This window comes from Mauremys mutica, chromosome 2 (genome assembly GCF_020497125.1).
Source record: "Mauremys mutica isolate MM-2020 ecotype Southern chromosome 2, ASM2049712v1, whole genome shotgun sequence".
Taxonomy (NCBI): Eukaryota; Metazoa; Chordata; order Testudines; family Geoemydidae; genus Mauremys; species Mauremys mutica.
The window spans coordinates 31,304,497-31,319,541 of record NC_059073.1 but is presented as its reverse complement, the minus strand read 5'-3'; the positions used below and the strand labels follow the sequence as shown (position 1 = coordinate 31,319,541).

General features: G+C 37.2%; 1 protein-coding gene across 3 annotated transcripts in view; it reads right to left on the bottom strand.

Annotated features, from left to right (window-relative positions):
• The window catches only part of CSMD3 (CUB and Sushi multiple domains 3), a 1,155,643-nt gene that overhangs the window by 955,957 nt on the left and 184,641 nt on the right, over positions 1 to 15,045 (bottom strand). For all 3 annotated transcript variants that reach the window (XM_045006341.1, XM_045006342.1, XM_045006343.1), the window contains exon 3: positions 12,658 to 12,770. In XM_045006341.1, coding sequence (XP_044862276.1) covers positions 12,658 to 12,770 — 113 coding nt within the window. The remainder of the gene's footprint in view (positions 1 to 12,657; positions 12,771 to 15,045) is intronic.

Sequence of the window (15,045 nt, the reverse complement as noted above, 5' to 3'; positions counted from 1 at the left end):
CCAGCCCCGCGAGCGGCATTAACTTTGTCGGCAGGAGAGCGCTCCTGCTGACAAATCCGTGTTTACACTGCCACTTGCATCAGCAAAACTTTTGTCTTTCGTGACGGGGGCTTTTTTAAGTACCTGTGAAAGACAAAAGTTTTGTCGACAATGTCACAGTGTAGACAAGGCCTAATTCTCTCTGATTTAGTAATGGTTTATGGAAATACCTTTAGGTATCATTTGGAATTATAAAATATCCACATATTTGCATCTAAGGCTCTGTATTCAATTTTTGCCCTATTGTTCAACATTATGGACCAGATTCATTGCTGGTGTTCATTTGCAAAGCTCACCTGAAGTCAATGGAACTACATCAATGTACACCAGCTGAAGATCTAGCCTATATTATCTTCACAAAAAGCTTGACGGGACTATCTCTTGACATGAGGTGAAGGTATAATTCACATAATATAATCTGACAAAATTAACCTCTCTTCATAATAGTCTCAGAAGAGGTAACAAAGGCTTAGATCCTCAGAGCTATTTAGGTGCCTCCAATTTGAGAGTTAGGAGTCTAAATACCTGTAAGGATCTGGGCCAAAATGCTTAAATGCTTGCTGTTTGAAATTATTCCCAAATTTCCTGAGTTAGTAATTACTGGTCTGTAGATCATTAACACAAAGGTCATTACAAATATTCACAAATATCAGCTCATGCTGTGACCATTAGCACATAACTCTGCTTTGGTTCCCTGAGAGAATAACTACATAACCAACCAACACAGCACAATCTGCATGCATTATAATATATACAGCTGAATTAACATACAAATGTAGCTTTCATTGAAAATTGCCATATTTGAACAGAAGGGGGTTTTTTTTGTCCGTTATTTGTGCTAATAAAGCTCAAGTGTCGCACGTTCAAAGAATGCACATATGAAAGGCAGAAAATGAGAAAATTGAAATTATATTTCAGGTTCTAATGTATAAAAATGGGCAGTGTACACCACTATTCACTATACTCATTATGTTGAACTTAGAGCTACTAAAAAATTGGTGGTGTGGGGATAATGTTGCAAAATTACTCTCTAAAAAAAATAAAATTCAACCAATTCTATTTGTAATATTTATGTCAAAGTTTTGCATTTATTTGTTCTTGATAACTTTTTGATGATGTGAGTGCCATTCAATTCAGCAATGATTTAGTACAAACTAAAACGGAGCAACAATTTTTGAAAGTTATCTACCTCTACTTCTTCAGACTATTTTTCAAAACACTTTATCAATGATTTGCTATGGTTCATTTGAAGGATTAACCTAATTTATTTTTTAATGAGTCTTGATTTTTATTTTTCTTAAATGTTGAGCTTTATAAAAAAGGGATTTTAATGTAGAACAATATTGTGGGACAACTTCTCCTGCTAGATCCATGGTGTGGATCTCGGATAAGCAGCTTAGCTGAGTTATTTTTTCTTTTAACTGTAAAATATAAATGAGTGTCCATGAAATTTTAGTGGCATCGTGCCAATGTTATAAATGAATAATATTTTATTCCCCATAAATCAATCAATCAAGGGAAAGCCAGATTTACCTAAGGAGAAGAATTGATCCTTCAGCCATGAGACCAATATTTACTTAAGGATATGTTTGCGTCTAGACTCTCCTGGCCATTCTATTTTTATAGATAGTGCAAAGACCTTTCACAGAACATCTACTTTTGTCCTCTCATTCTTAGGATCCAAACGGTCTTTCTCTACATAAATTCACAATTCAGTGAAGTTTGTTCCAGTGACATCATTGGACAGTAAGCAGTAGTGTTGAACTTATTCCTGTAAATTTGTTTATTTCAGTGTTATTAATAAAAGACAACAGTCAAGCCAGAGTCCCATGAAGTTACTTGGGCTCTGTGAAGGCACAAGGGTTCACCCAGGTTGCTTATTACTGGGAAAAGTTCCTCAAAATATCAGAGATCTATAGTTCAGCTAATAAAGACATGGACAACTATATATAAAATGTAGTTGCAATGAATTTTCTATTATTTTAAATGAAGGACACAGTATAGAGAAAAGTGTTTTGAATTTATCAGATTCCAGTTATTACATTGGAGCAAAATATGTTAGTTTCTTAAGATTTCCTGTTTCCCAGGATATTAATATGACAAATGTAACCTGTAACCTACGAATTCAAACTTCACAAAACATTTTTAGTGTAAGATATTTTAAGGACTTTGTTTTAAGACTTTATAATGTCCATTGATAGCTTACATTGGTATGTGAAGAAAACTAAAATAATGCTGACAGATAATTAAGATTTCAAATTAATCACGGTTTCAGTTATATTTCAATGTCAGACTCACATCAAAATGATAAATTACAGTACCATGGGATGACAAATATGTCATATTAAACAACATTATTTTGCAAGAAGGAAATTAAATACAAGACTTAAAGTAAGAAGAATTGCTAGTGTACTGATTGTTTTGCTAACTTTCAAAGATAATATATTTTGATATGGCCTTTAAACAAATAAAACTGCTATCTCTATCTTTTCATCTGGAATCTGATTATGCACATGTAAGTGGCCCCTTAATCAAATAAATATAGATTTTATTTATTCATTTATTGCTTTATAATTTGGGGAGATTCATTAGAGAAAATGTAATATTCATCTCCAGAACAATTAAACTAAAACCAAGGCTTTGGTTACAATGGAAATTAGAAATGTTTAAGTGAAGCAATTATTAAATACATGTATATGTATATGGGCCTTTTTCCTGCAAATTCACTCTTTATATTGGCAAATGAAAGCATATAAAATTGTTCCACTTCCATTGTTGGTTTACCCCAATTTTAATATATTCATTTAAAAATTAGATTGTAAACTCTTTGGGGGCAGGGACTGTGTCATACTGTACATTTATATAATGTCTACTGCAAAGATACTCTGATCCCAATTTGGCCTTCACATGTTATTACAACATAAATTAAAAATTATTCATACAGAGAGAAATGTGGTGATATTGTAAGCCCCAGAGCTAGACAACTTACAGGGATGGAACTTCCACTCCCTCTATAGCAGGAAAGCCATCTCTGGCCAATCTCATTTCTATGAATTATAATGTTGAGTACCTATAGGTCCACATACTATGTTCTGTTGCTTTAGTAGGAATCTGTCCACGTTACAGTTGTATACATGATGATAGGTTGGTACAGTGACTGTACTCATGAAAGGCATAGGAATGGTGCCCGATATGCCTTGGAGTAAGTGGGCTACCCTGACTTTACAAGTAGTGGACTCTGGTTTGGGAATGACATTCAAGTTCGATCAGAGAGGGCAGAAGACTCCATCTTAAGGTGCATCTACAGAGCCTGCAGCAGAAAGCCTCCCAGCCCGGCTGACAGACTTGGGCTTGCAGGGCTCATGCTAGCATTTTAAAAATAACTATATAGACAGTGCTTTGACGTTGCGGCTCAGGGCGCTGAAGCCTAGGGAAGGGGGTGGCTTCAGAGTATGAATCCCAGCCCAAGCTGTAACATATAAGCACAGTCTACCTAGCTATTTTAGAGCACTAGTGCAAGCCTCATGAGCCCATGTCCGTCAGCCTGGGCTGGGAGGCTCACTACCACAGGTTGTGTAGATGTACCCTGAGGGTATGTCCGTACTGCAATAAAAAAACCCATGGCACCACGCCTCAGAGCCCGAGTTAATTGAATCAGGCTTGTGGAGCTAAAAATAATAATATAGACATTCGAGCTTGGCGTGGATCCCAGACTCTGAGTCCCATCCCCCTTTCCTTGGGTTTCCAGCCCAAGCCTAAACTTCTACACTGCGATTTTTAGCCTTCCATCCTGAGCCCTGTCAGCCTGAGTCAATTGACCTGGGCTCTGAGACTTGGTGCTGCATATTTTTTAATGTAGAAATACTCATCGTGTACATCTACTCTACACTGCCATAAACCAACTGCAGCTGCCCCAGATCAGCTGACTTGGGCTTGTGGGTTTTCATGCTGCAGGGCTATAAAATTGAAGTGTAGACTTTCAGGTTTGGGCTGGAGCCTGGGCTCTGAGACCCTGTGAGGGGAGAGGCAGAGCCTGATTGGACAGGAAGGACCCAGAGCTTATTTTGCAGTGAGACCTAACTAGACCAGTGTTGGAGGATGCAGACCTGACATCACATCACCCCAATAGGTGGTGGCAGCACAGAGCTGAACTTCACATGAAGGCCGAACCAGACTCAAATCACATCTAGGCAAGGCTAACTCAGGTGCTCACAAACTGGTGTCAATCACCCAGGTGCCCATTCTGCAGGATGATGTCACAGAACTGGACCAGGTAACTGCACACTGAAGTGGTACCTGATGATGTGGACTTCTCTAGCCAGGAGCAGACAGAGTGAGGAGAACCACCACTCGATAGTTTCTCTCAACTAAAACTGAGAATAATTGGACCTGTTAATGGCATTTTAGATGGGTGGGGATTATCTGGCAGAGATCTGGACCTCAGCTAGCCAGACAATATCTGACACTGCAGAGGACTGTCCAACCTAAGTCCTGGTGCATGGATTCAGCTTTGTTCATTGTATTGTATTTGTACATCTGTAATCACACTTCTTTTATTTGTTTTTCCCCTTTTCCTCCAAATAAAAGATCTATGTTTTCAAGTACTCCTGAGTGTTTGTGACAGTGGGGGAAGAACCACTGCAAAAGTGACCTGGAATGTTATATTTAATTTCTCAGAGTCAGGAGAATGGCTCGGTGGGGGGTTGAGCCATTGTTTTAGTTTCACCAGCTCAGGTCTCTAATATTCCCCTGGGTATTAGTTAGCAGAAGTTACAATAACCATGAGAACACACTTAGTTTTTGGGATACTAGAGCAGGCCTTGTAAACAAGAGTATATCTGGGTTTCGGGGACACATGGTCATCCTAAATTGGATGGGTTGGGAGAAGAAATATTTTCCGAATAAATGGTTATTTTGTCTTATCTTGACAATGTCAAGAATTATTGGACAAGGCTATATTTGGGAAATTGTAATTATCCTTTACAACAATGTTTGCCACAGACTTATTATGAATGCATCATATGTGGTAAGCACCAGTGTATTTTATCTAGAAAAGAAAATTGTTTTGTAATTAATATACTTGTATTGGGAAAAGCATTTTAATTATTTCACAGCCTTTAACCGGAGGGTTTTGTATTGTCTTTTTGTTTGGATTGATCCTGCAGTATCTTTAATACTGTAAAAGGCACAGAAAATTTCTGATATCACTTATAATAGCATAAAATTGTAATTCCATTTACCTCTGTGAAATGTATGTGAATTCAGAACCTGGCCTAATGGCTTGATTTCTTGCTTAACCATTTACTTTTCCCGTTTCCTATATACAGTTTTTGATAGTTTTGTGAATTCCTTTTTATTTACCAAAGTGTCTCTTAAAAAAACACAGCTGCAGCTGATCTTATGAATTTCCCCTATACGCTGATTTCGCTGGAGTATAGACCTACAGAGCATCCTTAATGGACCTTTTGCCAGTAGTGAATAGATACAGTGTAACTGAAGTTTGTTATGCTTCCTTCCTGCTTGCCCCAGACAAACATCCTCCAATTCCCTACGTTAAGAGTTTAGGGGTGGCAGAGTAGGGCCTCGAGTTGGCATACTTATACCAGGGCAATTCTCTGCTCATAATTCATAGATTTTAAGGTGAAAGTGAACCGTTAGATCATGTAGTCTGACCTGCATAACACAAGCAATAGAAATTCACCAAGTTACCCTGACATTGAAGCCAATGGTGATTTTGCAGACAGTTTCCAAACCTTTTGTTTTTTGCTTCCTGACAGATGCAAAGGAAACAGATCTCAAAAAGAATCTAGTCTTTAAATTTCATCTTCAGAAGGAGGAGGGAGCTGAGCTTGCATATTTAATGAGTCTTGTTTTGAACAGTTAGAATCTCCAGTGAAGAGCTTTCTGGAGCCCTACGATTTATATGCAAATATAATTTGTTTATAGTTGTATTACTGTTTCCTATCTGAACAGAAAGCAAAATTCCACAGCTTCTTATTCAGCAAAATTAAGCAAGTTTAATGAGCATCTCATCAATTAAGCTTTTACTAAGCACTTGTTCAGGCAAAACTCCCATAGACTTCAATTGTCTCCAAGCCACCAGACCTGCCGTTGTAGCAAGGACTGAATAAAAATTATGTATGGCCTTCAGAATATAGCCCATACTTAAAAATGGTTTTTAAGGCCTCTAGTCTACAATCAAATGACTGGGTGCACCCTTATGTAGAAACCCATTGACTTATCAGACTATTCTCTTACAATACTATTTACTTCCTGTAATAAACCTCTAACCTTTGATAAACTTTGGCAGTGATTATGAGTTAGCATTGTCAGCAGTCTAAAATGTCTTGTGTAGTCAAGGCTTGTATTTCATCTTTAGCTACATTTCTGAGTTCTGACATGAAGGCAATCTAAAAATAGTTAATTCCCATTTGTTCACATATTTTACTTGTCTGCCAACTGCCAAAATTATATTTAGCACTCATATCCCGACACATTTTAATTATACCAATATTGTTTGATTTATATGCTCCAGTAATTCATTACATCAGCTACAGATTCTTCATAACGATGCTGTAAGAAGTGCGTGAAGGCTTCCAAAAGTCACTAAGTGGAATCCATAATTTAGTAATCCAGAGTGTCTGTTTTTTCCCAGTACTCATTATAAAGAAAATCTTAGATAACCTTTAATTTTTTACCATGGCTCTCAACTTCCTCTCCAGACTCTTTCAGCATAATTATTAGATTACTACAATTTAAATTTTAATTTATACACTAAAGTTATTCTTTTATTTTCATTGTCCAAGAACAATTACAATACAAAGAAAATCTATTGGAGAATTCAGAACAGTGTTGTAAAATGTCTACAAACCATCTCCAGGGACCCTAAAATTCTATAGAATCCTACATCAAAATCCTCTTTCCTTTTCCATTTCAAAGTGTTTCAGGATCAATGAGACTCCAAAACAAGGTTTCTGATATGCATTTACCCTGAGTAAAAATTGCTACAGAGAAAATATAATGGGGCTTTCTTTCCTATATCTATTACATTCATATTATTTACATCATGAGAAGATTTATGCATATTTAGTAATCTGTACTAGCCAACTCCTATATGGGTTGGAAATGCTTTGACTATTTCCTTGACCTCTCCTCCCCCTCTCCTGTTCTTGTTGAGATACTGCACTTTTTACCCCCATGTAAATTAATGAAGTCAGCAACCTTAACTGGAGCAGGTACCTGCTTAATAGCTATAAAATAGTCCAGCAAAAGCAAAAGAACACATTATTCAAACACAACTAGACTCATTGAGGCCCCTGCTGTGTGCTACAAGCTGCTATCTCCCTTTCTTTCTTAGCAGCTGTATCTCTCTCTTGCATGCACACAGTGAATAAGCTGCATTATTTATCACAGGACAACAGAAAATAGAAACATGAATCAAAGTGGATTTTGTTTTATTCCAAAAATAAACTAATCTCACCAAGACTAATATAAAAGTGGCTGTCAGGGATAGATTGTGGCTTGGAATAAGTGCTCATTCAGGGGATTTAAGAAGACTTAAGAATTTTCACCCTACCACATGCCCACCCACACCCCTGTGTAATTACCTAGATATTGGGACCAGGGGTTTTGGAATAAGGGGTGCTGTGGACTGACATACTCCCTTCCCAGAGCAGGTGGGCATGGAGAGACAGCAGAGTCTTGCCTCCATAACCACAGTGCACCAGCCAGTGCAAATAAGCCAGCATTCACTGAGAAAAAGGAAACCAATATTTTGCTGCTGGCAAAGCTCATGACTCAATATTTCTCCTACTTAATTTACTTGAGCCAACTGTCATGGCTTCCTCTTCTTTTGAGCAGCGCTTTTCAGTTTGTCTCATTTACAGCTTTGCATATTATTTTATACATACTCCTTTCTTCTAGGTTACTTTGTCTGTACTACAAAAGGCTTCTCTCTCAGATGGTGGAGAAATTGATCTTACCCACGTGTGTGAACATGGAAGAATGGCAAGGACCAGAACTGAGGACCAACTCGTTCACAGACTGCCTGCAAATACAATAGTGGTACATTCACTGGACTCAGATTGTCATCTTCCTTCTGTATCTCAGGGCCTGGATGACTAACTCATCTTCTTTCATTCAAACAAAACCAGTGATATCCTCTGATTCTAAATGTGTTGCATCACCAACTCCATCTGCTAATCTGGGGATGAAGAAGTAGAGTTGAAAAATAATTGTGTTTTTGGTTTGGTGTCTGAAGCGGAGAATAAAATCTAGAAAAATGTTTGATTCGGGATGACCTGAAAGAGAATTTTTTTTGTATTTTCTTGCCAAAATGAAAAACTGAGAAAAAAAATCAGTTGAACTAAAACATTTCACTCAACCCAAAACAAAACATTTCATTTCATTTTGAGGTGTTTTCTCCCCCATTTTGAATTAAATATAGCTAATTTTATAAATGAAACATTTAAAAAAGAAAAGTTGAAATGTTTAAACTCAAAAATGTCAAACTGAACATTTGTTCTTTTTTGAATATTTTTCTTCTTTTGGACAAAAAATTAAAACTATTTGCCTAATTTTACCCTATTTGTGAATACTTTTTGTTGATGCAAAACTGCATTTTTCAACTAATAAACTATTCATCTAAAAAAAAGTTCCGCCAGCTATAGTATGAAGTTTTCTGTGCTTATTGGCTAGGATGTTAATTTTTCAATGGTATTGTCCAACGAGTGAAGTTTTAAAGCACACTTAATTGTATTTCTATTCTTTGTTTTATTCTTAAAAATCAAATTGAAAACATACATAGAACTGGATTGCTGAATGAAATAGGTTGGCAAATCTTTCTTCAGTGCTCTAATTGTAATTCTATGTGTTTCCTTTTCCATGTTTAGTCTCAAAAAGGGAACAGAGAAATTAATACAATACCTATAGGTCATTCTCGAGTAAGTCCATAGGAGATTCATAGCTCACTTAAAAGCAGCAAAGAATCCTGTGGCACCTTATAGACTAACAGACGTCTGTTAGTCTATAAGGTGCCACAGGATTCTTTGCTGCTTTTACAGATCCAGACTAACACGGCTATCCCTCTGATAGCTCACTTAGATTTTCAGCTACTTGGGAGTTTCTGGTCATGTCTCAAATAAATGTTTAGTTACTGCACAACCATGCTTTCCATACAGTCATGTATCTATACCTGAGAGAATATGTCTGAAAATATGTCAGTGAGAAATTACTGCAAAGTTGATCATGGTTTGAGAGATGGTAATTCTTCCTTCTCCGTTTTCTATTTTTAAAAAATGGAATGAATCCTGTAATTCATATGAGACAAGGCTGAATAACATTTAACATAACTCAGTCAACAACTTACTCTTTCAAACACAAATTCATATAGATAAATAGTTCAATAATATTCAGTCCCCCTCCCTTGCAAGCTACCAATTTCTACCTTTATTTCATGTTTTCAGTGATGTGCCACTCTTTATTTTTTTAATCTCAGGTTTCAAATTTTAACTGCACATTCAGACACCTAAATACATTGTCTGATTTTCAGAGGCACTGAACAACTTGCAGCTATGTTAAAGATCAATAGGAACTGCTGGGGGCTTGGTACTTTTGATAATTGGGCCACATCAGGTGTCTACATATGGACTTAGGGTGCTAGATAGAGATACACCATTTTGAAAATATTAGTTACAGGGTTGCATGTGTTCACAAAGAGCAAGGGTAAAATACTGGAGTCTACTGATATGGAATCTCATTTAAATAAATCTTTTCTCTAATGCCAAGGAGTAAGACATCAAATGAATGTAATCTAATAGTCATCCCCTCTTCCATCAGCTGGGTTGCAGGGGAGTGCAGTTTGAGAGACAAGCTAGGCAGGGGAATGGGAATTGAAATAAGTGGTGTTGTGGGGGGATTACACTGCCTACCGCCAGTTCTAGGGGAGGCAGGCACTGCTGTGGGGCAGGGAGGGAGGGCGAGGGATCTCTGTCTGCATTACAAGTTTGGATTTTTAGACAACGCAGTCTCATCTCATTCTTTTGGAAGAATACAGTAAAACACCTGAGACCAGATTCAGCAAAGCACGTGTTTGTTTAACTTTCAGCTCATGCTTACATGTCTGGCTGAATCAGGGCCCAAGTGTCATTAACTAGAGGAGTTTTAATTAGTTCGTTACAAGAAACAGTGGTTATATTGACACAGGGTGAAATTTTCTAAAGTTCCTACATGACTGAGGAGTTCAAGTCCTATTGAAATTTAGAGCGCTGCTTAAGCCTTGGATTGAAGCTGTGTGGGGAGTCTGCCAGCTGACCAGCCACACAGGTTTTCCTGTACAACTTTGCACATTTTAGGCTTGATCCATAGCTCACTGAAGTTAATAGTAAAGGTTTCATTAATTTTAATAGTGCAGGATCAGGGCCATTGTGTACCTGAGAATGGGCCACACACATGCAGGTTTATACAGATCCAGTGGTTCCAGTACCCCATGCAACCAAAGCAGAGGGACAGTGGCTGCTATTGGAGAGTGTGAACTTGAGCTCCCCAACCTCCCTGCATCCCATCTGCTCAGAGCCCAAATAATCTGGTTTTATGTGTATAGAGCAATTTTTTTTTACCCTGATGAGAAATGTTTGAGATTGTATTGTTGTGATGTTGGTTTTGTTTTGTTTTGTTTTTTGTTTTTTTTCAGGATTGGATTTTTGAGAGTATTTATAAACAAACAAACAAACAAACAAACAAAAACCAGCCAACCAAACAGAACCCCCCAACATTTTTTAAAAATAGTATGAAATACCTAAAGGACCCCTTACAGAAGTGCAGAAAGCACTATTTAGACCTTGAAAGTCCCTGGAACCTTTCAACATTATACCATCAAAGCAACAGAAAAAAATACCATATATTTTCCAAATATGAAAGAAGAAATTATATATTATACTTTGAATATTTATAATTTAACACATTTCCAGATAAGATATTGCTGGACAAAATCACCACCAAACACCTGTTACAATTGACAGTAGAGTAAAAAATGTCTGTAATCCATCCCAAATATAATTTGTTACACTATAGCTACAATTTCAGTTCTGTAAATTATCTTTCTGTTGTATGTGAACTGGAAAATAATTGCAGAATAAACAAAGTAATTAGACATGTTCAAAACAACCAGAAACTACAAAACAGGTCTCAAAAACTTGCAAATAACCTTTTTTTTATTTCCTTGTTTAATTAACTACGTGATTTAGGGAAAACTATTTGTGTGAATTAGTATTTGAACTGCATAGTATCTTGCAGTATTCAAGTAAACAGTTCCTAGCAGTGTCTGTGGCTGAAGACAAGTAACTTTGCTTGGCATCAGTCATGGGTGTTCTAGAGCCTACATAAGTCCTCTGTGCAGAAGATGAGCCTCCAGGCATCTTCCTAATCACTGCCTCCCCAAACTGCACCTCAGCTGCTTAAACTCCCATAGATTAAATCAGAGTGATCCACAGGAACAAGGAGGATAAAACTCGGGGATGTGACCTTCTTCAAATATTGTATAACTATTGGTTAGCTGATAGACACCCTAACTAGAAGGGAAGAGATAAACTATGTGTCAGCACCAATAAAAAGAGACCACAGATCCCTAGGATTTATTACTCTTGGAATTCACAAGGAAATAGACCTGATTTTGTGCACAAACAGGAGTGCACAATCACTGCTTTGAAATATAGAAGGTGATGGCCAAACCATCTGTCAGACCAGAGTATTCATACTATGCAAAGACAACCTAAATATGAGGTTGATTATAAAGGAGTTCTCTTTGAACCTATGTAACAAACGTCCTTTGATTAAGGAAGATTACACATCAATCCATTCAGGCTGATCCCTACACACATACTGAACCCTCAGAAGACCCCAACAGAGACTCTTGACGGCAGCATTGACAGCAGGTCAGAAGTTAACCATCACCTCTCCTATATAAACAGTAAAACCAAGAACTTTGCTTCTGCTCCAAGGGCCCAGGAAACATTTAGAGAGTAAACTTGTATCCTCGATTACCCTTCTTCATGTACTGAAAAGCAGATGGGGGAAAAAAATTACAGCTAACCTCTCTTCATTGTGCATAATTGATTTCAAGCTGACTTTTTGCAGAACATGACGGTACTCAATGTTTGTATGGATGCCAGAATCTTGCCTTTAGTTACTATACATTTTCTTGCATATAGTACACAAATAAATATTCAGCTAGGATCAGCAAACCTTTAATACTTGGTATTTTGTGGACTAACAAACTTTGAAAATACTAAAAATTATAGTCATTAAAAGTGTATGTAATACTTTTTCCAAAATGTTAATGCCACAACTATCAGACAGTGAGACGGGTTGAAAAACAATGTGGGAAATTAATCAGTTTTGGGGCAAGATAAGGCATTTATTATGGAGTATTTAAAACCTTTGATTTTTATGACAGATCCTGGCATCTAATTGAAAGGTTATTGAAATATTTTAAACCTTTCAATAAATGTACCTGGTTCAGTTCAACTAGCAAAATGTCACATTTGAGCCCTGCTATATATAGGGATGAGGTAAAGCTTTCAAGTCTTCTTGTTAAGAAGAGTGTTAATCATGTTCTCTTACCTTCATAGTATACTTTAAACCCATGGGCACTAACTGCAAAGTCACTTGTCAAACGCAGTGAAAACACAGACTTTGTACTTGTCACAGGTGGAGGAAGATGAAATCCTGTTAACCTAAAAATATAAGCATAACTCATGGTTAATTGTCTATAAAAATGCAACTGTTCTTCTTTCAAACTTATTGCTCACTACAAATTTCCATCATAAGACAGACAATCTATATACAAGAGTAGAATATACAGTTTATATTATTTGTGAAATTGGTTTTCTAAAATCTCATAATAAAGCTGTCCAACTGGCATTCATGTAGCCTGGCACAGGTGAGGTAGGTCAGCTCAGGAAGATTGTACATAAAGAAGGACATTAATACTGTAGAAACTACACAGACATGCCAGATTTACAGCAGCTAAGGATCTCTCCTGATATTTTTTACATTATAGATAGTTATGTGAGATCTTATGTTAGATGGTTTTTTGTCCACAGAGTTTTACGGAGCATAATTTTACACACAGTAAAGGAAGGGATCACAGTTCACTTAAATGTGGGATGTTAGGATAATTTACACTATGTATCTTAACCTCACAGAAATGTTTTTCTTAAGTCTACTATAGGGGCTAGTAATTGTGGGAAGAATTGCTCAGATGGTTTTGTTTTTAATTCACAGAGAGATCTCAGAGGGTAGTGTTGGGTAATTACTCATCCACTCAAAAAGCTCTCTTGCAGGGTTTTCCAGCTGTGGTGTTTTTTGGGTTGGTTTGTTTGTGCTTGTTTGTTTTTGTTTTTTGTCAGATCCATATATACACAACAGGCAGCTGTGGAAGACAGTTTGACATTCAGTCCAGTATCTCCATTTCATCTGACTCAGGTGTTGCAGCATCTTGCTTCCCAAGTGCCTCGTTGATACTGGGATTTGTAGTAGAGCAAATTCACCAAGATTGAAATTACAAAGGACAAAAGTGATGTTGGCTGGCTGACGAAATTAGTTAGGGAATTTGATGGACATGGTTGAGGACACATGCTCAGTATTCATCAGTGAAGTTGGCAATACTAAGGTTACAGTTGGACCCCCAATTTCTCCAGATAGAGGTGGCTTCAGCAGCTAAAAGTATCTGTTTTCATCTGTGCTTGGTGTGACAACTGTAGAATTACTCTTTGGTATTGACTTTGCCTGTAAATCAATGCACTTGTGGCTTCCTAAAACTGTAATACTCCCTATACGGGGCTGCCCTTGAAAAAATATTCAGCGTCTTCCCCTGGTGCAGCATTTGCAGCCTAACCACTTAATGGATGGAACTGAAGGAGCAAGTTATGCTAATACTCCACAGATTGAATTAGCTACCTATTTCGTACAGGTGCGGGTACAATTCAAATATGGAAACTTTTAAAGTGCATTATAATTTGGATCCTAGTTACTTGAGAGAATTCCTTCCTCTGAAATCACTTCCACAGCAGATAAGATCAGCCAGTATGTTCTCACCAGAATCCCTCAGGAACTGTCTGGGAGCTGCCAGCAGGGCATTTTGTATGGGAGGGGCAAAGGGCTCTGCTCTAGAATTCACTGACCTAACAAAGCTTGACATTACTGATCTCAAAGTTACAGTGTATAATTTTCTGTCAACTCAGACTTTTTATTTGAAAATCATGATAAACTAATAGTTTACTTTAAGTCTCAACTTAGAATTTCATTGCTTTTGTGGTTTTATGGCTGACGCATTATTATTTTGTTTAAATATAGGGGTTTTTTTCCTCTTTCCATTTCACTGGGGGACATTTTCCTTCATTTTTTCTAATACCTGTGTCCATCGTGTTTCTGGGAAAATGTATGCAATATAACACAGCAAAACCAAAACAAAAAGAGACTCCCAACCTAATAACTAAATGCACATTGCAAATGATGGGCACTGAGAACTCTCAACCCCTATCAGGGGTGTGCAGTCCCGCCCAGGAACAGATCCAGAGCTCCTTGTAGGAGAACGGCAAACTCAATATTTTGCTCCTATTCTTAAATCTGATGTATGTGGAAGTTCCTTTTCCTCTAACTAGAGATATTTTAAACTATTTCATAACTTTCGTTCTTCAGAAATACTAAAGAAGAAAACAGCAAATAATGTGGAGAGATGATCTTGTTGGATCGATAAAGACGTGTATCAGGAGCCAGTAGATTGCTGACCAGCAACACAGCTATTGAGCATTCTTTCCATTACAAAAGTGAGAAAAAAGATATTGTGATATTTGTAAGGAAAAAACTTGAATTATTAATGAAGATGTGGATTTTGTTTCCTGAAGAAAAAATTATACGAAAAACATCACATCATAGCAATTTCAATTTGGTCTTGATTGACGTAGTGCAAATACCATGGTGTCTCAATAACTAATACATTTTCTGCTG